The sequence below is a fragment of the Perissodus microlepis genome, chromosome 18 (genome assembly GCF_051167445.1).
Source record: "Perissodus microlepis isolate ML-2025 ecotype Zambia chromosome 18, ASM5116744v1, whole genome shotgun sequence".
NCBI classification, from domain to species: domain Eukaryota; kingdom Metazoa; phylum Chordata; class Actinopteri; order Cichliformes; family Cichlidae; genus Perissodus; species Perissodus microlepis.
Window position 1 is genome coordinate 22,943,667 of NC_140478.1, and position 25,248 is coordinate 22,968,914.

The following is a 25,248-nucleotide window of genomic DNA, read 5'->3' on the forward strand; positions in this document are numbered from 1 at the left end:
CACTGGTTTGGCACAAGACTTCCCGAGCAGGACAAGTAACCCACAAAATGTAGCCAGTAAGTATTAATGTTGAATTAAGTCTTTCTTGTGTGTCTGAACTGAAAGTAAACAAATCACGACAAATGCTGCCACAAAAACTAATCTGTGACTGTGAATTGGGAGTGCTTGGAAATAAAAATAAACAGTTTCTGGTTGTTTTCATGGTACACCTACAGCAGCAGCAGCAGATCCTTCCCCGGGTGACTAATTCTTTTACACTGAATATATCTTATCCCGTGAATCTAGGTATCCAGGGCTGCTCACAGCTTTGCTTCTTGTTAAGGAAGATGATGGTCTTAAAATGGTTTTACCACAAGAAACTTCCCCTACATGGAATATACCTGTTGCTTTCCCCTGAGGCCTCACACTGCCACTTTGAGGAGTATAATGATAGATCCAGAGGGTTTACCACAGATCATGGGGAGACAATACAGGTGAGATACTGAAAAAAAAAAAATGCTTGAAAAATGACATTTGTTGGTAAACTGTTTTGGGTTCTGTGCTCATGTGGATGTTTAATGCCTGTTAAAGCAAAAAGCTTTAAATAAAACAAGTTCCTTTTTTAGTGTAACCTGAAATAAAATGCTTGAATGTCTAGTGGAAGATTAATTATAGGCTGTCGGGGCGGCAGAGCGTCAGCTTTCTTGTGAAACGCTTCTTGCTTTGATTAACCCTTGGCACAAATCAGCCCGTCAGCGCTCCTCACATTTCATCAGTGAGACACATGCTGCTGCGTCCATCGTCACGTTTTCATTCATTCATTCACACGTGGCGAATTAGTCTGGTGAACTTTTTATATGTAACCTATTAAAAACTGCCTTAATGTGACCCCGGGCCAAAAACGTTGTGTTTTCAAGGTTAAGCTTGTCAGAGTCCTTTCACTTTACTGAGTGGTTCCATTTTTACAGTTTCACTCAACTTTGTTTCATTTAAAACTTAAGATGTGAATAATTTTCCACATTTGGATCATTTGTTAAAATATTCAGTGTGATATGTTGTAATAAATTAAACAAAACTCTATAAAAGCAGCAAAAACAAGCTGCAACATTACAGCCAATAAATAATATACATGCCTTATATCTAATACATATATATTATATATTGATTTATTATGGGCTAATCTATATGATAAGCATGTTTTTTAACTTGGTTCTGAAATTTCTGTAATTTTAAGAAAAATTTCCGAAACCACACTGTAGTATACCAAAGTACTTAAAGGTTGAGCGCTGTTATACATTTTTATGTTTGATGATCAAATCACATTTTTAAAAAACATATTAATAAATGAATCTTGTGTTTACTTGTAAAAATAAACGATAAGCCATGTGGCGTATTGTTTCAAATAATTAACAATGAGCAAGTCAATGAAAATCCAAAACTACATTAAATCACTCTTGTGTGGTACATGTTAAGTATTAAAGACTAAACTATTGAATTTTAGCCTGTTTATGTTAACTAAACAATGTGTCTGCTGCTGAGTAGGTGGAGTGCTCCTCTGCTGGGAGGGTAAATTTGCACTAATTGTGCAGTTTCTAAAAGCAACTGTCAGTCATTAATTCATGGAGTGTACAATCATGTGGAAAAAAAAATGTTTTCACGGGACTCAGTGCAGTCGTGTAAAAAAAAAAAACTAAGTACACCCTTACTTCTTCCATAGGAATTAAGAGGGTAATTAGCAGCCAGGTGCTGCTAATCAAATGCACTCGATTAATATTCCTCAGGAACTCTGAGCACCTCTATGAAAGCAGAGGTTTGGCAGTGGACATCTTTTCTCAGGAGTGGACATCCCAACAAATTCATTACAAGCCAAAAAACCCCAAAGAACAAGAACTCAGACTCTACAGGCTTCAGTTAGCATGTCAAATGTTAAAGTTCACAATGGTAAAATTAGAAAAAGAGTGAACAGCTGTTGTTTGTTTGGAAGATTTTCTAGGTGAAAGCGTCTTCTCTCTAAAATGAATATGGCACAACAGTTTAGATTTCAAAGTTGCATCTGAACAAACCACAAGAATTCTGGGACGATGTCCTTTGGGCAGATGAGACAACATTGGAGATGCTTGGGCAAAATGCAAAGCACCATGTTTGGCAAAAACCAAGCGGAGCAGGGGTTGATGATTTCAGCTTGTATTGCAGTCACATGACCGGGGCATCTTGCAGTAATTGAGTCGACCATGAACTCTTCTGTATACCAAAGTATTCTAGAGTCAATGTGCAGGTGTCTGTCTCACAGCTAAAGACTGACTGAAACTCCCAAGCACAGCATAAAATCTACAAGAGGATGGATGAAAAAGAGACGAAATAAGGGGTTACAATGGCCTGGTTAAAATCCAGACCTCAACCTGACTGACATGCTGTGATGGGACCTGTGCATAAACAATACCTGCAAACCTCAATGAACTGAAGCAAAGAACAGTGAACCAAAATTCAGACAAACAGAAAGTCACTACTTCAAGTTAATGAAGTTTTACTTCAAGTTATTGTTGTTAAAGTTGGTTCTACGAGTGACTGAATAACGGGGTATGGTTCGTTTTTTACACAACTGCATAAAGTCCTGCGAAACTTTCTTTTACACAACTGTTTTTCCTCCTCACTTGAGTTAATTATCTTCTGCTGCCAGGATCATTTGTTGGTATCAGGTGGGTCGAGTTTCTAATAGTTGCTGTCAATAACACACATACTGCTGGAGGACAGGACCAGAATACAGTCATGTGTGTATTTTGGCCTAAGACCAAAGTACGCATATGACTCTATTATGGTCAGTCATGTGTTTGACTGGCAGAAGAAGTCATGCAGATTAAGCTAACATGCACTTTCAGCACAAAAAGCCTAAATCTTTATTAATTTATCATCTTTTCATAGAGATATTTAACATTACCCTTTAATACTTGCTGTGTCTGCAGTTCTTCATGTTATCGGCTATTACAAAAATGACAAATCAGTTGAAGATCTCCAATTAAACATTTAATATTTTATAGTAACGCACAAAAATTTGTTTGTTTATCACCTACAATTCAACCTTGTGGGATCCATAAGTAAGTATGGAGGTGGGTTTATTAATTTAAAGCAGCTTAAAAGTTATTTGAAAATATTTGAAATGTTTTAATCCCCGCTTATTATTACATGTGTAAGTCATATGATAGACCAGAACTGATTCAGTTGTTCATACATGTTTGTCTCAGTGAGCCACCATAAATTTTCCTGTCATTCATTCACTGGTGAAACCACAACTGTTCACATACCTCAGGGGTCCTCGTTCTCTCATACAGAGGCTCTGCTGAGCTTGTGACAGCCAGGCATCTCCTGTGTCACTGCCTCTCCACCCTAATATGGACACCCCGGCTCTTTATTTGGGGGTTTCCATGGCATTGGGGTGACGTGGGAGCACATGCCACGTATCGAGGTTCTCACCTTACTGGGCGGTTGCATGAAGGCAGATAGCCCCTGAGTCAGACTGGGCTGTGGAGCCTCGAGTGGGTGTGTGGCAATAAGTGATTTCTGTAGGCATGCTAAATCTATTCCCCTGACACCTCAGGCACTTAGCCTAAATATAAACTAACAGAGCAGCTACCCCCTGCTGCAGGCCAACTGCTGGCATGTGAAGACTCCAAGAAACGAATCACAAGACCCTGAACTCTCCCTGACACACCCTGTGTGGCTCTGCCAAGTCCAGGGACAGAGCTGGCTGGACTTTTCTCACAGTAATGTACAGTATGAGTAAACTTTTATGACCAAAACCTTTATCCAACACTGAGCTATTGAACTGAGTATTGCAATGGTTGTCACTGGCCCCTTACAGCAGAAATTGTCTGTTTAATGGTTTAAAAATGATTCTGTGTCATCAGCTGGAGTAATTAAAACCCCTTATTGTAACCATATAATTCATTTTGGTGCTTGATATTAAAATATCAATAAAAGTGAAAATGCATTGCTCAATGTCTCCCCTTGTTTCTGTCGGCTGAGGCCGGGGATTGTGCTATGTGGGTGACTCTAAAGGACTTTGAAGAAGTGCAGACATGGTTCACACTGCTGCTTGTTGAAGCTGATGCCAAAAATGAAAGATTTGCTCCTTTATTTCTGTAGGAGTGTTACAGAATAGGTGATAGAGAGGTTGTGTAATGTTGCTGGATGGGGTGTTGAGCACCTCTGGGAAGCATATTGAAGTTTTCAACCAGCCTACCTCCCAGTGCTAAAGCTTTAGCACGACCTCCTGAGGAACACAGTTTACTCTGTGGTGGGCTGTGACCTCTAAGAGTAGATGTAAGTGAGAAAATCATTTCCCCATCAGAGCTTACAGAAATATCACGCTGTTAATTTCACAAGAGCCTTAGAGGGAGACACTGTGTCTTGTTAAGTGCTCACTGGTTGAAGCTGCCACTTCTTCTCTCCAAGACTACATAAAGCATTTGTTGTTATAAGCAGTAGAAGAAGATGGTGTGCAGGTTTCTCTGAATGAGGATCAGAATGACTCTCTGAATAAACTTGAGAATGTCTGAAGGACTTCTCTGTGTTAATTATTATTTTCTATATTAATCATCAAAATTATACACACTATGAAAAATGAGCAACGTGTGTGGGACAAATCATTCAGCTTAGTTACACAAATAGATGATTAAAAGTAAAAGACCTTTAATGAGTATGACTGAGTTTATTATATTATATATGTTTGTTCACCATGTTCTCAAATGCATGAATGCTCCAAGTACATTTAATATATTGCTTTATCAGAAGTTTTGAGATAAAAAGGAGGCAGGTCTAATAAATAACTTTTCCCTGAAATATTTCAATTCCTGTCTTTCAAAGGGGAATCAGCCACTCCTACTATTGTGGAGCAGTAAATCTTATCTATATGATAAGAAGGCTCATTCAAGTGCAGCCAGATGTTAGGTTTGTGCCTCTAAAGAGGAACTATGTGGATGTGTGTTTGTTTCATGAGATACAGAAGGAAGAAAAACAGGAAACATGAAGTGGTTTCAGTGGGGTTTTAAATCAGGAGACCAAAATCCTTCCAAACAGTGAGACTTTGTTTTTATTTTTTTTAAATACAGCAAGACCAAAGTTACTGGTGTTTAAACACTGGGCGGTCCAGAGGTGGCTTAGCTTTGTTAGAAAAACAACAGTTACAGAGGATTATACAAAACGTAGCACTTCTGCCATTAGTTCTTCATATCTTACATGATTATCTATTTACAAATCAGGCTTAGAGCTACTGAACTGATGTTATACATTTACTCAGATTTCTATATTTACAAGTTTATACACAAATCCGCTGTTAGACCCGTTCTGCTGTAAAGAAAGAGAGAGAAATGCAAAGTTAGTCACACTGAATCAAATGATTTTACTGATCTGTTAGTGAAAATGTCCAAGATTTGATTTTTTTATTTACCTATAAGCTGTTTAGAAGGGAGTTGTTAATGGTTTCATACACTTTGTTGTAAATCTCTTCCTTTGAAGTCATCCCATCAAGGTACTCTGCACAGAAATGAAGGGAGTATGAGAGCATTTCTGCTCACTGGTTGGTGGTTAAATAGGTTTTTTAGATCTGTGGATAGGCTTACGGACGAATGCGGGGATGCAGAGTCTCATTTATATTTCAAGAGGAAAAGCACTTGCTTTACAAACCTATTCTGTCACAGTTGTCCTCCATCTCTTTCCTGTGTTTCAAGTACATGGGCCAGACGTGGCCATCGAACAGGCCGGCTGGGTCAGGGACCGTGTATGTCCTTGTACTGCAGAGAAAAAGAGATCAGTGTGGGGTTGTTGTGTTATTAAAGGCTGTGCTTTGGTGTCCAGCTCTTAAGGGGATTCTGGTAAAGTCGCTGCAGGAGCTTGTTACCTTCTCCTCCTTTTGCACTCCTCATAAGGAATGGAAATGTAGAAACATTTGTCATAGACATCAATAAGAGGCCTGCGGAGAAAGCAGAGGTCAGATTACTCAAAAGCTTTAGAGGTCAGGAGGTTTGTAGGTCACAGTTTAGAAAAAATGAGTAAGGTCCTGGGAAGCCCACTTGTAGTTGTAGATGAGGAACCCCTCCACGATGAGAATGTGGATCCCCTTCTCCTCAGAGCCGGCTTCTTCGGCTTCAGGTGACAGGCTCACGCCGTGTGAGCGGGCAAACTTGACGGGGTTCTCCTGCCAGCCTTTGACAGTGTTGATCATAGCCTCCATGTCCAGAGCGGTGATCACTGATACAGAACAAGTAGAGAAAAGAGAAGAGCACGTTTTACCACACACGAAACCAACACTCCTCACCAATGTGCTTTAACACACATTAGTCACGGTTAGTGAATGTCTGTAGCATCCACAGAATATTTGATTGAATATCACAAAGTTTAGGATTGATTGGTTACCAAACTAAAGAAATGTGCAGGAAAGAAAGAGTACATTACTGCATGGTTTTCTTACGCGAAATCCATTCTTACCATCCCACTGTCTAAAGCCGTCCTCCCCGACTTCTATTTGATCGGGTTTCTGAAATAACAGTCACCAATAAAACATTGCTGCAACCTAGTAACCAGTCGGAACTGATCACACCTGGACAGGACAAGTCAAGGACTCGTCTCCACCAAAAGTGAACACACGGTGGCGGCTTTCGATGCGGCTGAATTCGTTTCCCAACGTTAGGCTTAGAAAATCTGACAATTTTTTCATCAAATCTCAAAACTATTCTGAAAGGTTCTAACGCTTGTTGTCGCCTCATCTTGATAGTGAAACATGCTTTGAAGTGGAATATCTTGAGTCTGCGAAATAGAGATTCTGATTTGTCTTCAAAAGGCTTAAAAACATTTAAGGGGAATGTTTAAGAAAAAGGCTTTCGACGTCAGTCATCCTTTACTGACTGTGAGTGGATCATGTAAAGATGGGTGTGGTAGATATAAGACCTTTTGGCTTCTTTTACTCGAAGTGAGGTTTAAGTCTGACTTTAAGTGGGGACGCTCAGCCCTTTCATTAGCTGTCCAGGAGACAATCAGCCAAATGCATTACTAGGCTACTGCCATGACAGGACATCTGCAGGTCAGACTGAGGGTTTATTTCTGAGTACAAAATGTCTTCAAGGACAAATTTTAAAGCAGCGAATGACATATGAAAAATAAAAATGCCTTGCACTAACTCAACTTTAATGCCATTAAATTATTACTTTAGCTTACAAGGTTACTTCAAATGAGAAAAAAATAAAATACTTTCATGCATCTTACCTTGAAAAAGTCATCCTGATGCACCACACAACAGTTGGGTAATGTCTTTAGTAGTCTATTTGTCAGAGTGGTCTTCCCACCGTTGGTCACTCTGAAATGGGTGCCACTTAGTTTTTTTTTTCTCTCAATTTCCATAAATAAACATCTATATATGTATATATATAAAAGACTTACCCTCCTATGCCAATGATGAACTTCATTTTTTCTTATTTCTTTTCCGTATTGGTCACCTCTGGAATTCAGTAAATAAAAGCAGGGAACCCAGCCAAAGCAAACACTCTCTCAAAGGCTTCTACTGAAAACCTTTCCCTTCTCCTCCTCCACAAATGTCCCCTCCTTTTACTACTTCATTGATAGACAAAGTCTTTGCCGTGCATTTAAAGGATTTGGCTTCAGTGTCACAGCCTCCCAAACCAATCAGCGTGCTTTGTCTCGTAGCCAATAAGGTGCCACTTCACAGTCCACGGCACCAATGATGGGGCAGGACTCGGGAGCCTCACAGCTTCGTGAAAGCAAAGCCCATAATTTGCACCTGCTCTGAGGAGTCAGTGAACACCAGCCAATCTAATGCACGAATAATCCCACACCCAATACACTTCTTAAAAAGATAAAGAAAATAATATGAGACTAAGGTGTGTGCCACGGTCGTATGTAGTGCCTCAAACAGGAAGCTGTTTGTTTTGTTCTAAAATTTGGGATGCATTTTTGCAAAAACTGAAAAGCTTTCCCATTTAAAAGTAGGCTGTGATTTACATGTAGAGGACATTTCTCATAAAGGAAGAAACTATATAGCAAGGGTGTAGACTGTAAAAATCATTAAAAATGTAATATTGTGTGCATATATGTATATATATATGTATATATATACATATATACATATATATATATATTCCAAACAATCTGCATCACAGCATAGTGCGGAACCTGTGATTTTAAGGGGGAATTTTCCATGCATAGACAGCTCTGGGTAAATGAAAACCAGGAGCACTATATTTAACTGGCTGTGTCTGACTGCTGTGTCACAAATATTTCTGATGCTACTAGTTGGAGTAAATGGCAGCCAGCCATGTGACCACAGTGTCTCGAGCTACAGGTGTGATAAACCACGGCTATTTCTTTGAAGTTAAGCGCCCGCTGCTTATCAACTCAGATTGCCACACATTCCCGGATGTGTGCGGAATAAACCCGCGTTCATTTTGTTTGCACAGTATTTGAGCAATCTATGTTACTACTGCGCTTTTCTTTGTTGGTGTAGGAAGGAGTTGAACTCTGACCTGGAGATACAGGAGCACATGGTCTTTTTGCCAGGAAAGTCTCAGTGGAAAAGTGATGCCTCACACTAAGTTACTGACAGGTCTTATGTTGTGTAGTAGTTTGGCGTTAGTAAACAGAAAATGTTACGTACACGTAAGAACTTGGAGAGTACAAATCTGTTCCATATAGGGGATCAAACCATCTGGTCTAGTACAGGGAAGCATGTGGTGCACATACGTTTTCCATCCTGGAATCAAAAGACAGACTTACCTTTGCTCTCAGTCTAAATTTGGCTTTTTAAATATATGTCCATACGCTCGTTACCAGGGCTTATACACTGGAAGACAAAAAGGCAGATTCTTGTCTGCATGTCTGTAGATCTGTAATAAATATTTTAGTTTAACTCAGCAGAGACAAGCAACTAGTCTGGTTGCACAACATTAGTAAATAACCAGATCTGCAATGCCTGTTTAGTTTCAAGATGTACAAAAAAAAATAAAAAATGCTATTTGGTGGTTTCAGAGGATGTTGCATAACTCCTTCTGGACAACATGGATCTGGAAAATCGTTTCATCCCAAAATCAGTGGTCAAAAACTCTTTCCAAATATAGATTTGTTTGCATACAGCAGTGTTATTCAGTCAGCTTTAGAGGTGGTGGTGAACTTTGGACAGAGGCAGGCTGTTTCCTGGTGCTTGAAGTATTAATACAAAATCTGAATGTGTTATGGCTCCATGCCTTTGTGTGTCAGGCGTCTCTTTATTCCAATCTTATGGAATGAAATCCATATTTCAAAAGGCAGGATTATTCTTATAAAACTAAATAACAATTAAGAGTACATAATTAAATGTAACATCATAATTTAACTCAAGCTGTTTCTCTTTCACATCTGAATGATTGAATTTACACAATAACATAATTAAAATAAAAAAATGCAGGGCAAAGTTCAGTTTCTAATTGGTTATGTATTGTGTACATAAACAGAAACGGGTTACTCCAAGGGCATTAAGACCTCCATAAAACACAGCACAGGACGGTCAGGTGACATCCACCGAGCATCCACTGACGATTATCCCCGTTAATAACTCAACTGCCAAAAACATTCTGGACCGAAGATGAAAACACGCAGCTGCAATAAAAGGATGAAAATATCAGCTGCAACGTACATGAGCAAGTCTGTGCTTTTGTTCTCTTCTGTTTTAGGACTCAAGGCTGAATGCGGGGGACAAATAATCATGACAAAACTTGCTTTAGATCACTCATTTATTACAGTTTTTTGTTTGTTTGTTTTTACAAACAGTAAATGGCACGTTTTCATAAATAACACTAAGCAATTCATTTTAACTCTCTTATTAAATAGAATTCTTTTCATTTGTAACAATGTTTCTTCCCAACTTGCAAAATTACTTTTTGAAACTTAATAAATGTAACAAAGACAGGAAGGATATAAACAAGCATGCCACCTGCATATTCAACTCCGGAAAACTTGAAAACACTTTTTGCATCAGAAACATTTAGGAGGAGCGATATCATTGCACTTCTTTTTTTCAGCAAATAGCCAATAAACCAAACAATACCAACGCCGTCTGTGTGCAAACACTTTTTTCTCAAAAATATATTACAAATATGTACAAAATGCTCCCGGCAAGTCTTTTCATTCACGCATAGGCAAAGTCATGCTGTAGGTAAAGGTCAACTTGACATGCAGGACAGTTTTTGATTTAACTAAGCTGCGATGCTTTGGTGTAACTGAACCTTAAGTTGTTAGAAGCAAGCGTGTCACTTGAAATAAGAGGAATATTGAGGAATGATTGTCCTCTGGCTAATAGATCCATTTAGGGGATTTAATCCCAGCTGAGAAGCTTGTGGGCTTCTGTTTTAACGATTCCCCCTCGGGCTCTTCAGTTTAAAGCTCTGCAAGGCAAATACAGAAAGTTTAAGTCTCACTTTAATCCCGTCAGTCACAAAGTTTCATGTAATGCAGTTGTTAAAATTGGCAGTGTGTCAGTGAGCAGCAGTAAATCTAAACTACTTGACACATATCAGGTTTGACCATTCATTTTTTCCCCCTGCTTCCTGTGCTGGCATTTAGTTAGGGGACAGTCCCCGTGTCCATTCCTGAGATGTCAGCCAGTCCACTGGCTGGCATCTCGTTTGATATATGAGGGCCTATAGGAACAGTCAGCAGCCGGGGACAGTTTCTAAAATAATCCACTTCACCCGCCCTAACCTATCCCGGCTGGCTGTGGTGGGCATTTCACCCAGTTTATGACAGGCTCGGTGGGGCAGATCAATTTGCCCAATAAAAATAGAATTGATTGGTTGCATGCAGGCAGGCCTGAAGAGACAAGCAGCTGTGCTTTATGTAACATGGGGTGATGTTTGAGGATTGAGTAACGTTTCTCGGATCCACGCACAGTCGGAATTTAAAGAAGTTAAACGTGACTTGGCAAAGATGAAAATGAGTTGGACGGGATGAGTGACAGCAGTCAGTCAGCAGTGTATGACATGTTCCTGTTCAGCGTCCAGCACTCTCAGAGAAGAAATGGAAACCTGGGAGGAAACTGTAGCACGATTTTTGCATTTTTAGATCAACACCTCATCAAACTCAGCATAAAGCGGATGATTGTTGTCTTTTGCACTGCACAGAGACTGCACTGTTTCAAGGAATTGGAAATCTTCGAGTCTGTGTCATAGTAAAATTTGGATCCCACAGCCACTGAACACAAAGCTGACCCTTTGGGCCCAAGACGGGCCATCGTCCAGCATGTGATTTACTGTATCGTGTCTCTTTAGCACACGTAAGCAGATATGTGCAGAAAAGAACATTTCCATGTATGTCGAAGATTAATTACTGTGGGCTGACATTACAAACCAACCTGAAGAGTTGATGTAGAGGCACTCAGCTGGATGAGTCCCTTACCTTAATGTCAGATGTCACGGCCAACCTCTGCTATCATTGACTTCGGCCTGGAAATAACAGATTAAAATTGACGATAAACAAATATAAATATGTTGCCTGGTCGTCTAAACCATGTTAGGCTGTGTTGCTTAATCAAATCTATATGTCTGTTCATGCGTTCACAATCATGTTAAAGAGACGCAACGCACTGATCAATTTGCTGGTGGACCTCTTACATAATATGCTCTTCATGCCAATGGAGGAAGTTGTTTTATTTTTATTGCTCTAACAGATGAAATATAAAATCAGTGGCTTCTTGCAGCCACGGGATTTAAGTGCAACAATATATGAGTACTTTTCCATATTGTAGCTGCATGCGCTGTAGGACTGTATGTACTACAAAATTGGGTCACCTTTCTTTGGGGAGTGTTGAATTACTCTGCTGCTGGTCTTGCTCAAGTCTGGGGGAGAGGCACATAGTAGTAACATGCATGTTTAAATGAGCATGTGTAAACAAAGAAATTTTAATATAAAATCACTTGAAAACATGTGACTCACCTTTCCTTTTGTGCTCTTATCTTCTCATCGTCATACCTTTAAAAAAAGGGGATAGAAATTCAGAATGATGAGGAGTTCTGTAACATCCTTCTCACCAGTGCTGAAGTTAAAAGTTCATCGCTCTGTGTTGATGCAGCTCATATGCAGAGACATGTTAAAGAGAATGTTTTTAAAGGAATCTGCAGTCCTGAGATAAAATTCAGTCACTTGTAGAAGCACTTTTAGGAGCAATAACTTAAGCGAATCATTTTCTGTATGACTTTATCATTCTCCCACATAATTGAAGCGGAATTTCAGCTCACTCTTCTTTATAGTGTTGCTTCGTGTCATTGAGGTTTAAAGGCATTTGTGTATGCACAGCTCTCTTATGGTCCTTCCACAGAATTTCATCAGGTTGAGGTCTGGATTTGATCCTTTTTTTCAGCCATCGTGTTGGAGATTTGCTGCTGTGCTTGGGATCGTTGTCCTCCTGTATGACACAGTTTCGGCCAAGCTTTCGCAGTCAGACAGATGACCTCACATTTGACTCTAGAATATTTTGGTATACAGAGCTGACTTAATGGCTACAAGGTGCAAAATACCCAAATCATCGCACCTCCACCACCATGCTTGACAGTTGATTTGTGGTGTTTGATGTTATTGAAATGTGGTGCTGTGTATTACGGCCATTTGGTCTAATCTGTCCGAAACTTTCCCCTGGAATCCTTCCAAACAAGCAACACTTATTTAATCTTTTTCTATTTGTGTTATCATGAAAGGTAAAATTTAACATGCTAAGCAAAGCCTTAAGAGTCCGATATGTAACTCTTGGGTTTTTTGCAGTTTCTCTGAGCATTGTATGGGAAGATTGTGGGGTTGTGTTAACATTTGATTAGCAGCATGTATTAATTTCTATGGAAGCAGTAAAGGTGCACTTGGTTTTCCACAGAACTGCATGGAGACTTTCTTTTGCACACGACAGTGGAAAAGTTTGTCTGATGTTGGCTCTGTTTCTTCTGTTTAACTACGCACTGCAGTTCTTCCAAAGCCTCAATCATCTTTTGAATTTGTTTTAAAATCAGTGTGAATACTCACCATCTGGACCATTACTGCCTGCCATAATTCAGTTTTGAGCACTCTTGCAGATAATAAACAAAAAAATAAAAAGTGAATGCCTACTCAGAGTTGTAAAGCTCATGTTGGATTTCTGATATATTTTTAATTTCTTTCCGTGAGGCACGTTGTAACTTTGCTACATATATAAAGTGTTTTTTAAATATGAATATTATTTTAATCACCTGCTGTTTCGTCTGCACAAGTCCATCTAAGTAAACAGTGAGAAGCAGACATTTAAACAAATGTGAAAAACTGTACATCAGTCTTAGTTATCCATGAACACTGTCTTGTTGGACTGTTTGAATTCTTTCAAGATGTCAGGATTTGGACAATGATACATGTTTTGTAATTTTGCCTCTGGACATCATATCACAAAAAAAACCCATTAATGATGTGACCAAAGTGCAGACTTTCAACTTTAATTCAAGGAATTAAACAAAAGTATTGCAAAAATAGATTAGGAATAAAAACTATTTTTATATATTCCCTAATTGTCAGAGAGTCAGCGGTGACTGAACAATAGACTAACAACAGTTTCGTGACCTCTTCCCTCTTTATTCCATAACAAATTAAGCAGATAACAGACCTGGAGTTGAGTCTTGTATTCAGTAGTAAATACTTATGGAGCTGACTATATTGCTGTAAGCTTGCAAAGCAGAGTATAAGCTATGAAAGACACTTGAAGCATCTCAACAGGGACCCTTGGTGGCTGAGAGTACTTACTGCAGCACACATTCAGGAATCTGCACGTGCTCCATGGGGATAATCTGACCGAGTTCCTTCAGGGTGTGAACGTAACGGATCTTATCCATGAACTTCACACTTCAAAAAATATAAACAACATTGGGTTACTGTCACAAATTAATCCTAAAATATATGTGCATTCAGCCACGTAGCACAACATACGTACTCTGATTATGAAACAGCAACACTTTTCTCTTTTTAATGTTTTCAGTGTAGCGATGTGACAACTTTAAAATGCTCCAACCTATTTTACTCTATCTCTCTTTTGTTTTTAGATTTGTTAAGAGACAAGCTTTCACGGCCAGAGGTGTCATAAATATACCTAATGAAGGGTCTTGAGATGGCCAGGACAGTGCGGATGAACCATGTTGGGTGAGCGATGATGAGACACTTTAGATTCTTCCTCAGTCTACAGGAAACAAACAGAGTTTATTACAATCCCCATTATAACTTTCAACTGCATAAAATCCCATGTATATTGGTTGTCTTCATCTCTAGCATCAAGAACATCTTCAGCTTCACTATCTTCTAATTTCCCAAATCGTTTTCCGAGTTATTTTGACACTGTTCGTCTTACTTTCTGTCTATCATCTGGTAGCATCTCTTCAGCCAGCTGATGCCAGGCATCTTTCTGCGAGGAGTTGCTCCATTCAGGTAAACAATCATGTAATCCTCTGCTACCAGCAGCTCCAGGCTGCTCACAACATACCTGAGAACAGACATGAACAACCTATAATTGTACATGAAAACAGCACATAAAATCCCCTCATTTGATTTATGATTAAAAAGAGTTCTGATATTTTATTTGTGGAGATAAAATGATCTTTCATTTAAAGGGGGATCCATTAAACTCATTTCCAGCTCTAGTTCATCTCATAAACTGTACCTGCAGGATGTCATGCTTTGATTAGTGAGGCCCAGTTTTGAAGCTTTAGGCTGAGTATTTTTGGCATCACCATTTGATGTTTTGAAGCCAAACATGTTGCCCACGGTCTTCCCCGATCCATATCCTACTTTAACCCCCCTTTTCAATGGGGGTGTTTTCTGGTGTCTGTGTGTGGCGCTGCTGGGTAGTCTGTGCTGGCAAACAAATGTTACAGGCCTGGTAGTTACTCCTGGGTGGGTCTGGGGCAGGCTTGGGGACTTGGGGTTCTGGGGGCGTGCTACCTCTGGGCGGGGGTTTTGGCTGGACCTGGGGGGCTTGGGTGTATTGGTGGAACGACGGGCCTCTTTAGCTAACCCTTAACCTGGGTTTTTATTGGCTTATGTAGTCTGGGAGTTGCCTGAATGCTGGGGTGGGTATAGTTCGGGCGGAGTGAAGCACACACACTCCCGTTCTCTGTTCGCCATCCAGGGCTGGAAGAGCTGGCTGTCTGGTCAGGGTCTGGGTTAGGGTTAGGCTTTATGAGGCTGTTGGGCTGCTCTGCTGCTGCGGAGGCCAGGGAAGTCTACTTGTCTCCATCCCAGAGTGAAGGAGACCATCTCCTGGGTCTGTGGGCTGATTGCCCTTCTACGGGTTGTTGGTTCCAGGACCTGGGAGTGTATGAGGAGTTTGAGTATGTGTACGGCGTCCATTTCTGTGTCTCCATGTTGTTGTGCATGAGGGTGGGAATGCATGCTTGTGTCTGTGTTGTCCTGTTTGTCTTTGTGTGTCAGGTCAGGTCTCTACCTCTCTTAGAACATCTCAGGCCAATAATGCCTAGTAATGCTCCACTTGTGAAAGTAAATCTGTTTGGCATTTTATGGCCTTCAGACAACAATTCTGATTTCTACACTGCTGGAAAAGACAGGAGGAGAAAAAAGAAGAAGAAAGGGATGACTCAAAACTCATGCACAGTATTGGAGGCATTTACTGAGGTTATAGGAGCAGAGGATTCTTCTCTAGAATCTGAATTCAGGAGTGCCACCTGCTGGCTATTAGAAATAATGGCACAGATTTCAGGCACTTTACTGGCTCAAGATCTCAACATGACGTCTGTTTTTTTCTAAACAAGCCGTACTTCATCAGAAACAAACTGTTTTAGCTCCCTTTAAGGTCAGGGGGGCGGGGCTTTCATGCTCAAAGCCAGAGCAGCGTGACTGAGGTGACCATATAAGGATATCCTCTCTTACTGACATCACACAGCGCCAAGAGTAGAACAAGCCGTTTGGAACTAACTATTTTGAGCAGTCTGAAATCAGGGATCACTATCTCAAACTTTAATATAAGCTCTCCCATTGAAGCAGTATCGATTTAAATAACATAAAAAAAAACCCATAACAGGTCCACTCTAATTTTAAGAATTATTTGATTCATTATTTTACATCCTCATTGGACAGGGGACTTTCTACATTGGAAACGTTTAATGGATTGTAGAGTGAGAAAAGAAGGAAGTAAGCTTGTCGCCATGTGATAACAAAGAAAGGATCTTACAGGAAGAGATTTTCCATGATGTACGTGTAGTCGTCACAGCTGCTGTCAGGAAGGTAGCAGGCTGCAAACACGATGATGGCATTCAGACCTTCCCCGTAATATCCTGACAGAAGAGAGAGATGCAGTTGCTCCATTCGTAGTGGAAAATTATCACTTGGCAGGTAGGACATGTGAATGTGTCTGTACTCTTTTACATTTCACCTACGTTTTACATTTAATACCAGGAAGTGGGCCGATAAGATATATAATAGCATAACCATCCTAAGGAATCCATTTGGGGAAACAGTCTAACTAACCTCCATGTGTGACCACTCTCAGGTACGGCCTGATGACCTGCATATCGATCCGTTGCTCCTGGTCGCCAATGATCACTGTTCGCCACAGACGACCTGACGAGTCTCTCTCCTCTTCGCTCTCACCTGGGAGACGCTTAGCAGTAGCCACAGGTGTGTCGTCTGAAAACAAGGTGACACCAGAAAGTAGCTGCTCACAACACATGTAGCCAACATGAGCAGAGCTGGCAAAGGGAAATGAACCTTTTCAAAGCTATAAATCATGATTTATGATGACATTTAGCATACAAACGTAAAATGTACTCTAAGCTCTTTTTACAACATGTCTAATTCATACAAGCACCTTTTTCTTCTTCTAAATGTTTCTATCTAACATTCAAACAACAACTTGGGGGTTCAGCATCTTGCCTGAGGATACTTTGGCTGACTGGAATTGCCTCGGATCAAACCACCATCCTTCCAGTTAGTAGCTGACCTGCTCCACCCCAGAGGCAAAAAAGGTCCATATTTGTCAATGTAAACAACAATATTGCCAAAGTTACTGCACATAACCTGAAATTGAATATCATGAAATCCTGAATTTTTCCGCCTCATTTACAATGCAGGTTTACTCTTCAGCTCACCTTTATACTAAATATGTGGTATTGGCTTGTTCAGACAGCTCAGAGGCCACACCAACAACAACGCACAATACAACTACTCAACATGACTGACAGAGACAACGCCTTTAAACAGAACATAGAAAAAGCACTGACGTCACTGCATGGCTGAAGCACGCGATCAAAAGTATGTTACCAGAGAGCAAAATATCTGCTCCCCTTGGATGTGACCTTCTTGCTTTGCTAAAATGTAATAAACAAACAAAAAAACCTGCTCAGCTGGGTAAAAACTCATCCCAAAAGGATACACAGACCCAGCAGCTATTTGTTTTAAACCAGCACGATCCATCAAAGCTGGAAGCACAGATTTAGAACAAGAAAATCCAGAGGAAAAATGACTAAAAGAGATGCGAAGAATGAGAAGCAGCAAAGGATAAAAGCTTCACCAAAGGGCTCCTAACCAAAGCCCCTGCAGAGGGGAACGAAAAGCTACTACTGCTTAGAAAAAGCTGTAACATCTGGACCTGAGCTGATCACTGACTGTGCTTACATTCATGTACTGCACAGACACGAAAGCCTCCCTTATACCTGGGACCTGAAGGATCAAATGTAACCCCTCACTAGACTGTAAAACTGCTAGAGCTTCAGAGCAACACAGGAGTTGGGATTGATAATGTTAGAGCCACCAGCCTTAAATTAGTGTTAAGGCTAATTTTAACTCTCTTCGGCTTTTCTCCTTTGTTTAAATCAACACACAGTACAATGTCATATCATGTTTTATTGTTATGCTTTGTCTTTTGTGACCGTATCCAGCATTCCCTTTTTTTAGAGTGTGTGTCATTGTTTTCATTGTTATACTGTGTGTTTAATAGTTATTGTGTTGTTTTTAGCTTGTGGAAATAAATGTGTCTCTATTCTACATTTGTTCTGGTTTATTACAACTACCATATAAAACGATATCATTACGGAAAGATTATGTACAGTTTGTCGATTTGTCCTCATTATGTGTTCTAATAATTTCCCCGTAGAAGTTTTTGGATGCTAAATTTGAACATGCATGTACCTTCCCACTCTAGCTCGTTGCCGTTGTTGATGAACTCCAGTGAGTCAGTCTCATCTGGAGTCTCGATGTCATCAACATTGATGTCCAGGTCGTCGGGCGTTTCCAGGAAGTCATCAGAGAGCACCGACCCCTCGCTCTGATCCAGAGACAAGTTCATGTCGGGGGCGACCAGCGTGCGACGCTTACGTTGGGTCATGGATTCGCCGACATTCAGAGTGGTGGGAGGATCTAAGACAAAATGTTAGGAAAGTATGGATACACCTTATATGTATAAACATGTGTGTGTCTGTATAAAAAATATAATGGTGTCTATTTAGTCCACTTACTGGTCCTGCTGTCAGAGAGGCCACATGCATCTCCATCCTCTGGCAGTGGCCTGCAGGGAAATACAAGAATGCAGCATAAATAAACAGTTAAATTGGAAATAATTGTACATACATAGGAATTATATCGGGCTTAATGTCTTCCTGCTGCCAAGTAATGATTGTTTTGGCTGTTATATAATTGTATATTATAAGCACAACTGTTAAACTAAATAATCTGCGATGATGGAAACCACTAAAAAACCATGAAGTACTAACAGTCAGTCTCAGCATTTTACTCTTTGCCCTTTGTTTTTAGAGAGGCTGCGATGCGAGACCCGATTTAAATATATTTCACCCTGTCGTTTGAGAAAGCAACACCAGCAATTACCAACTCCCCTATGATTTTATAATAGGACAGCTGAAACCTCGGTGAGGGACTGAGCAGGCTAGATTAGAGTGCACACACATATGCAGACAGGCAATAACAGAGACTTGCATACACAGACAAACACACCCTGAAACACCACAAGTATGGACTGATGGAGCTGCTGGATAATTGCTGTTATTAAATTGTCAGTAGCTATGTAGAAGCAAGGTTAAGACTGCACCGACAAGTATTCAAGAGCGAACTAAGCAGTAGGGAAGAGAAAAACTATTTTCAGTGTTAAATAATTTGCTTCTAACACAGACCTCCAGGTCTGAAATCCCCCCAGATGAATCACAATATTCCACTTCTCTTACCTAATATTCCACCACCATAATTCATGTGAAGTCATCCTGAGATATTTTTAGCCTTGTTAAATGCATTAAACACACGCATTAGTGATTCTGACACAAAAGCATTTTTCAGACAGTCACAGGACTTTGCTGCATGTACTGTGTGTGGATGTTTTTGGAAGATAATGAAGGTTTCTCTGATCAGCTTCTAAAAGCATATTTCCCCTGCTGTCAAAGAAAGATTTTGGCCAGCAGTAGAGCGAGTGGCTAGTCTCCCATAGCTTGGACACTGCGAGGTATTTGACTGCTCCTCTTTTTCCATCTGCTGGTTGCTATTTTGTTCGCTGACTTGCTACAGCCTCATCACATAACACCTGATGACTACATCATGGAAAGTACACACCTGCTTCCTTTCGGCCCTCCGCGCACTCACACAACATGTGACAGACTTTCCATCGAAGCTTGATCTCTTTGAAAAAGCTTCTGCACAAATCGGACAAACTGCACGCACAAACACAGACTGTTTGTTTCTCTGCCTCGTACCTGGGGAAGTCTTCATCCTGCCACTCGTCCTTAACCTCCATGCTGTCCATGCGTAAAGTGGCTTCCGCTGTACCCATCCTCTGACAGCGAGGATGGGCTTCAGCTCGCTGTAATAGGCAAACAAACAAAAGAATTCATTGAGCCGTTCACCAGGAAGTTCACCGAATGGTTTAACACACTGCTAAAACATTCAGTCGTCGCAGCCTTATTAAAGTAGACACTCCACCCAAATTACACAACCTGAATGATGTCTTTTTCTGGCTTCTTATACTTGTCTTTATTACAAACTGAAAGTGGAGATAGATGAGCGTGGCTGCTTTATGATCAGGATTTAACATAAAAAAGTTTTAAGCCACTACCAAGGAGTTTGTTTATCTCTTTGTTTGCTTAGACGCTTAACCTGACCTGTCAATCATCCAGGCATTAAAAAAGACGCCTAACTCAAGGGATGAACCAGTGTTGTATCATTACTTAACAGAAAATCTGGGGAAGAACCTGTTTTAAATTATATCTTTAGGCACTTTGTTACTAGCAGCCTGTTGTGAAACACATTATTTGTTCCTGTTTCTTTGGTTGAACCTGTGAAAAATACCACAGATAACACCATGTGACAGACATAAAATAACATTTTTGCAGCAACAAGGTGTTTCCCCAAAAGCTCTTAGCTGAAAACTCTACATATCATGGCATGGTAGTAGCAGACCTAAAATCTATCTACTGCAGATGAACAGCATCTGAAAGTCATGTTCTTATAAAATGGAAAAAAACAAAACAAAACAGAGAAGTGGCACAGAATATGAGAGATGCATCTGGCCTCTAAGTTGATGTATCTCTCTTCTCCTCACTGACGTCTCCTCAGAAATGACCTCAGTAGAAGGGTGGCTGCACGAAACTATTCTTAAGAAAGGGAAGCAGGGACAAAAGGCTGGTGTGTGCCAAATTACACAAGAACTAGACTGAAAACCATCCATAAACAGGTCTTATGGAGGGATGCATGTCTAAGGTCAGGGGAGCAATATAAGAGTGTTTATAGTCGTCTGTAAAACATGGTTGGGACTGAATTTCAGTCGGTGGTGTTGGGAATTATGTCAAAATTGATGGAAACATATATGCAGAAAAGAACCATCAGATTTTGATCCAGCATGCAAGACCATGTGAAAAATGTCAGATTGGAAACAATATCATTTTTTTCAGCATGACACTGATCCCAAACAAACTGTAAATGCTGCAAAGCGCACTTGGATAGAACAAAACACACAATGGAGCACTACCAGAGCCTAGACCTCAACATCACTGCAGCAGTGTGGGATCATCTTGACAGAGGATGCATTAAAAGTCACAGTATGCACAGTATTGTCTCTAGTTGCATCATGGGAAATGTGTCGTGTCTGGAGCTTGACCCTTGAAGGTGACACAAAAATTTGGATATGTCACCCACCTCTGATTCTGTCAGCTTCTCTCTGTTAAATAAAATGAACTTCATTATATAGCTGTTGCACTAAAGTAGTTGAGTATATCATAAACAGGTGAAGCAATGGACTCAGAGGAATTAGAGACTGGAATTGGACGATCAGGAAAGCAGAGTAGATGCGTTGTCTTGTTTGTGTCGGGCAGACGGTATTTAAGAACAAAATCTGAACCCAAGAACAATTTAGCCCTATGTGTTCTGTAGTTAAATCACAGAAATAATAGTTTGACATAACCAAGTCCCAGTGGGTTTCCTTCCCCATGATCCCTGGGGGAGGGTGACATAAATAAAACATCCAGTTTCTCATACAATACAGATCCTCAGGGCACAACAAGCACATGCTTCTGTAAAGCAGATCGTGATCTAAGCTTCCATATTATATAGAATCAAAGCAGATATCTCCCTCCATGACATCATGCTCTATATTTGGTATTTGATGTAAAGGTTCACAGTGTTTTATTTATAGCAGCCTGACCATTAGGGATTAGTCATGCACAAAGTAAACATCATGTGTAAGTCTTGTGTCTCCCTATGTCACTCTCCTAGCCAGAGTTCCTCAGGCTACAGACGCAGACTTTACTGTGATCCATTTGTCCACTGGGTTGGCACTGATGTGTGGAATAAAAAAACAGCAAATGTGGGCTAAAAGGTGCAGGTCCTCCGGCTACATGTTCCCAGTACAGCTGTATTGTGAATCGATTCTAAATGATGGAAAAAAGAGGTATTTGCACTGCATTGCCTGATAAGAAAGTTGCAGTGTTTGGTGCAGATCCTTAAATGCCATTTTAACTGAGACCTTTCTGCTTAAATTCCGTTTCAAGTTGCCTTCCTCTGATCTCACACGATGACTGCATGTGGTTTATTGTGGTGCGCATGTCTCTTTCAAAGGCTCAGCTGCATGCACAGTGAACTGCTGATTGATGGACACAAAGTAATGTTGCAGCGGCACGTGTTTGGTGGGGATTTATGTCCAGATGGCAGGCCTGTCCTCATTTCCCAAACGCTGTCTCGTGAACTATTGATGCTGTTGCGCTTGGCAAACCTGAGACCTGAAACAGGCGCAACACTTGCATAAATGTTACCACATACTTTTTTCTGACAAGTACTCTTTCTTTGATACACAACAGGTGGGATCAAGTGAAGCGGAGAGGTAGTTTTCGCTCATCTCTGTTATGAAATCATTTACTCAAAGATAAGCATTAATAGAACAGTTGAAGATGAAAGGCAACAGAGAGGTGGTCATGTACAGCCTGAAGAGAATGATGTCAAAAGCCTAAAAACTTCTCATCTTTTCAACATCTCTTAATATCTCTGACAACACTGAAAACAAAGTAAAAAAAATGATCTGTTTGAAGAGTGTGACACCTGAAATCTGCTTCATCCTGACTGTGTAGTTGCAGTTTGATCAGATCAGCTTGAGTTCACAGAAAACCAGCGGCTCCCACGACTGTCATCCCACTGTGATCTAAACATTTCCCTTTTTCCTTTTTGAGCCCGCTCCACCTCAGAATAAACAAACTAATAATAAAAAGAATAATCTTGGGTCTTACTGTATCACTCTTATTGAGAAGCTGACAAAGAAAATTTGTGTTTGCGTGGCCTTTAAATGCGTGCAAAGAAGCTATTGTGTCACGACTGCCAGTCCTCAATTAGCAGAAAAACGAAAACCGTCTCAGTGATTAATTGCGTGCAGTCGCAGAAAGAAACAAAGCACTGAATGTCACGTTTGATGTTCTGCCCTCTGGGCCTCCCATCAGTAGAATCTGTTCAGAAGAAGAGCTCTTTATGAGAGCGGAAAGCGGAGAAAACCATGGTTTAAAAGCAGGATACTCACATACTGTAATTACAAAGGCTTTCTGCGTCCCTGCTTCCCTTTCAGATGGTCCCCCTTCCTTAAAGCTGCTGAGTGTGGATCATCGCTGATTACATCTGCAGGTGTGTGCTGAGGGCCTGGGCTGCTGGATAATTCTTGTTGTTTACCCCTGCTGTTAATGGAGGCTGAGGCAGAAACTGTGTCCTCCTGTAGAGAGGCGAATGAGAGGAGAGTCTGTCACCATGCAGCAGAAACATCCCGCTCTCACCTTCCCAGCATCCTCTCTGTGCTGCTTTCTGATCAAAATAACAATAATCCTGACCGTGTACCTTTAGCATGTTTCATGATGATCACTCTCCTCCTCCTCCCTCCACCAACTCTAATGCCCCCACCCCAGGCTTTAATCCTGCTGCGATGATGTCAGCCGTATGGGAACAGTGTTATGATGGTTACGTAATAACAACTGCCTACCTTCTCTTTGATTCTGTCAGGCCACTCGGAGTCAGGATCACCTGTTTCCCTCACATTCAGTCCATTCTGGATTCTCCATCACTGACGGAGTTTGTTTCCTCCAAAGAGCAGGAAAAAAATGGATGTTTCTATTTCAGCGCTGTTCCCTGGCAACAGCATCTTCACCCATTACGCGCACAGTCTCTCGCTCTCTCGTTTTTCCCCCACCACCTCTTATAACCTCTCTCTCCCTCGATGAAGCCCCTCCTCCACACAGATTCCCCTCCTTTTCTCCTGCTTGCTGGCTCTGACACTAATTCACCTTCCTCCCTACTTCTCCTGCGGTCCTCACAGCTGCACACAGCTCTCCGCAGTGTCACCGCACACGGAGTGGCATCCCTCTGGCATTCCCCTCAATACCCAAGGGAGCAAGCACAACTTCCAGCTCTTCAGCTCAGGCAGAAAAATTAAATTCAGGTGTTTTTACACTTTATCTTAACAACATTTCACTGCACAGCACTGAAATATGCCTGATTTATACAATAAGCGCTTAGCAGATGCAAATTTTGCATTAAGCAACAGTTTTATCTCTGTAAGAAATCACTTATTTTGTTGATGTTTACTGGAATTAGGATGATTCTATTTCGTTTCTACTTTATGTCACAGAAAATCTTCTGTAGCTTTAGATTTGTGGCTTCTAATGTTGTTATTAATTCCTTTTAATTAATAAGGTGACAAAATATCACATGTTGATATTTTGCATTATTTTCCTCAACAAAAAGCATGCTTTTGTAACGATTTAGTTTAGTTTTTTAGTTATTTGAACTCAGTTATTTATTTTATTTTTTTTAACAGCACGACATAGTCTATGTCGTGCTCGTCTTCTTTATTTTTTCATTTTTGTCCATTTGCCACCAGATGGCGTGAGAGTGCTCCACAAGTCAAACTCATCAGTGTAAAATAAGAGTTATGCTGAGCTGTATTACAGTTTGTAAGGCTAGTATATTCAGCACCCTAATTTAGAAATAAGAAATTTAATCCTGTGACATGTGCCACAAAAAATACAGCTCTGCTTCCTGGAGAAAGCAAACATCTGTTACTTTCATTCTAGCAGTCTGGAATAAGAAGCCAAAGGTTTGATCAGGCTACATTAACATGATGTGCAATACTATTACTAACAAGACTGTTAGTTTTGCCCTGAAGGAGTTAATATTTTACTTATTATACAGAACCCATCATTTTATGCTTAATTTGCAGTGCTGTAGGAAGTGACTGTTCCTGAGAGATGAATCTTTATTAGCAGGAACATTTTAAGTGCTTCAGCAGCAAAGAGATGAAAGGCAATAATAAATAGAAAAAATCATTAAATAAAAGGTGAGGTATAAGATAAAATATATAACGGTGGCATGGTGGTTAGCACAGCAAGAAGGTCCTGAGTTCAATTCCACCATCAGGCCGGGGTCTTTCTGTGTGGCGTTTGCGTGGGTTCCCTCCGGGTACTCCTTCCTCCCACCGTCCAAAGATATGCAGTTTGTGGGGATAGGTTAACTGATCAAATTGCCCATAGGTATGAATGCGGGAGTGAATGTGAGCGCGAATGGTTATCTGTCTCTGTTTGTTCGTCCGGCGGCAGACTGGCGACCTGTCCAGGGTCCAGACCTGTCCCCGCCTCTCGCCCTATGACAGCTGGATAGGCTCCAGCGACCCTGAAAAGGATAAACGGAAGTGAATGGATGGATGGATGGATGGAGTAATATATAATGTTGAAGTAGACGGATGATCACGATGGCTAGTGTTAC

The 25,248-nt window shown here is 40.6% G+C and overlaps 2 protein-coding genes and 1 long non-coding RNA gene across 4 annotated transcripts; 1 reads left to right on the top strand and 2 right to left on the bottom strand.

The window, feature by feature from the left end:
• The first annotated feature begins 31 nt into the window (after positions 1-31).
• On the top strand, positions 32-14,229 carry LOC146367887 (uncharacterized). Its single transcript, XR_014797552.1, has 2 exons — positions 32-473; positions 14,061-14,229. It is a non-coding gene; the product is annotated as an uncharacterized LOC146367887 (long non-coding RNA).
• On the bottom strand, positions 4,749-7,560 carry LOC146367888 (nicotinamide riboside kinase 2-like). The gene is made up of 8 exons (XM_084911957.1): positions 7,408-7,560; positions 7,234-7,324; positions 6,460-6,508; positions 6,045-6,222; positions 5,873-5,944; positions 5,659-5,765; positions 5,423-5,508; positions 4,749-5,322 (listed from the first exon to the last, which is right to left on the bottom strand). Exons 1-7 carry the CDS (start codon positions 7,431-7,433, stop codon positions 5,423-5,425), a joined length of 609 nt encoding a protein of 202 aa, XP_084768083.1. The 5' UTR covers positions 7,434-7,560; the 3' UTR covers positions 4,749-5,322.
• On the bottom strand, positions 9,732-23,794 carry atcayb (ATCAY kinesin light chain interacting caytaxin b). Of its 2 annotated transcripts, none has more exons than XM_084911955.1 (14): positions 23,471-23,794; positions 23,021-23,206; positions 19,719-19,825; positions 18,480-18,529; positions 18,154-18,381; positions 16,495-16,653; positions 16,199-16,301; positions 14,363-14,494; positions 14,108-14,194; positions 13,765-13,863; positions 11,947-11,982; positions 11,802-11,849; positions 11,410-11,456; positions 9,732-10,400 (listed from the first exon to the last, which is right to left on the bottom strand). In XM_084911955.1, exons 3-13 carry the CDS (start codon positions 19,793-19,795, stop codon positions 11,417-11,419), a joined length of 1,059 nt encoding a protein of 352 aa, XP_084768081.1. In that variant the 5' UTR covers positions 19,796-19,825; positions 23,021-23,206; positions 23,471-23,794; the 3' UTR covers positions 9,732-10,400; positions 11,410-11,416. The 2 variants fall into 2 exon arrangements, with proteins under 2 accessions (XP_084768081.1, XP_084768082.1); XM_084911956.1 differs by lacking the exon at positions 23,471-23,794 and adding an exon at positions 23,329-23,434.
• Positions 23,795-25,248: the final 1,454 nt, after the last annotated feature.

Excerpts from the sequence above, each read along its gene's own strand:
- LOC146367888 (XM_084911957.1), bottom strand. The coding sequence starts at position 7,433 with ATGAAGTTCATCATTGGCATAGGAGG. Across the intron at positions 6,509-7,233 it reads ATCAGGATGACTTTTTCAAG|AAACCCGATCAAATAGAAGT; the intron begins GTAAGATGCATG and ends CTGTTATTTCAG. Across the intron at positions 5,766-5,872 it reads GAGTGCAAAAGGAGGAGAAG|TACAAGGACATACACGGTCC; the intron begins GTAACAAGCTCC and ends TTTTCTCTGCAG.
- atcayb (XM_084911955.1), bottom strand. The coding sequence starts at position 19,795 with ATGGGTACAGCGGAAGCCACTTTACGCATGGACAGCATGGAGGTTAAG. Across the intron at positions 18,382-18,479 it reads CCTCTCTGACAGCAGGACCA|ATCCTCCCACCACTCTGAAT; the intron begins GTAAGTGGACTA and ends ATTTTGTCTTAG. Across the intron at positions 14,495-16,198 it reads ATCATGGAAAATCTCTTCCT|GTATGTTGTGAGCAGCCTGG; the intron begins GTAAGATCCTTT and ends GTCTGTTCTCAG.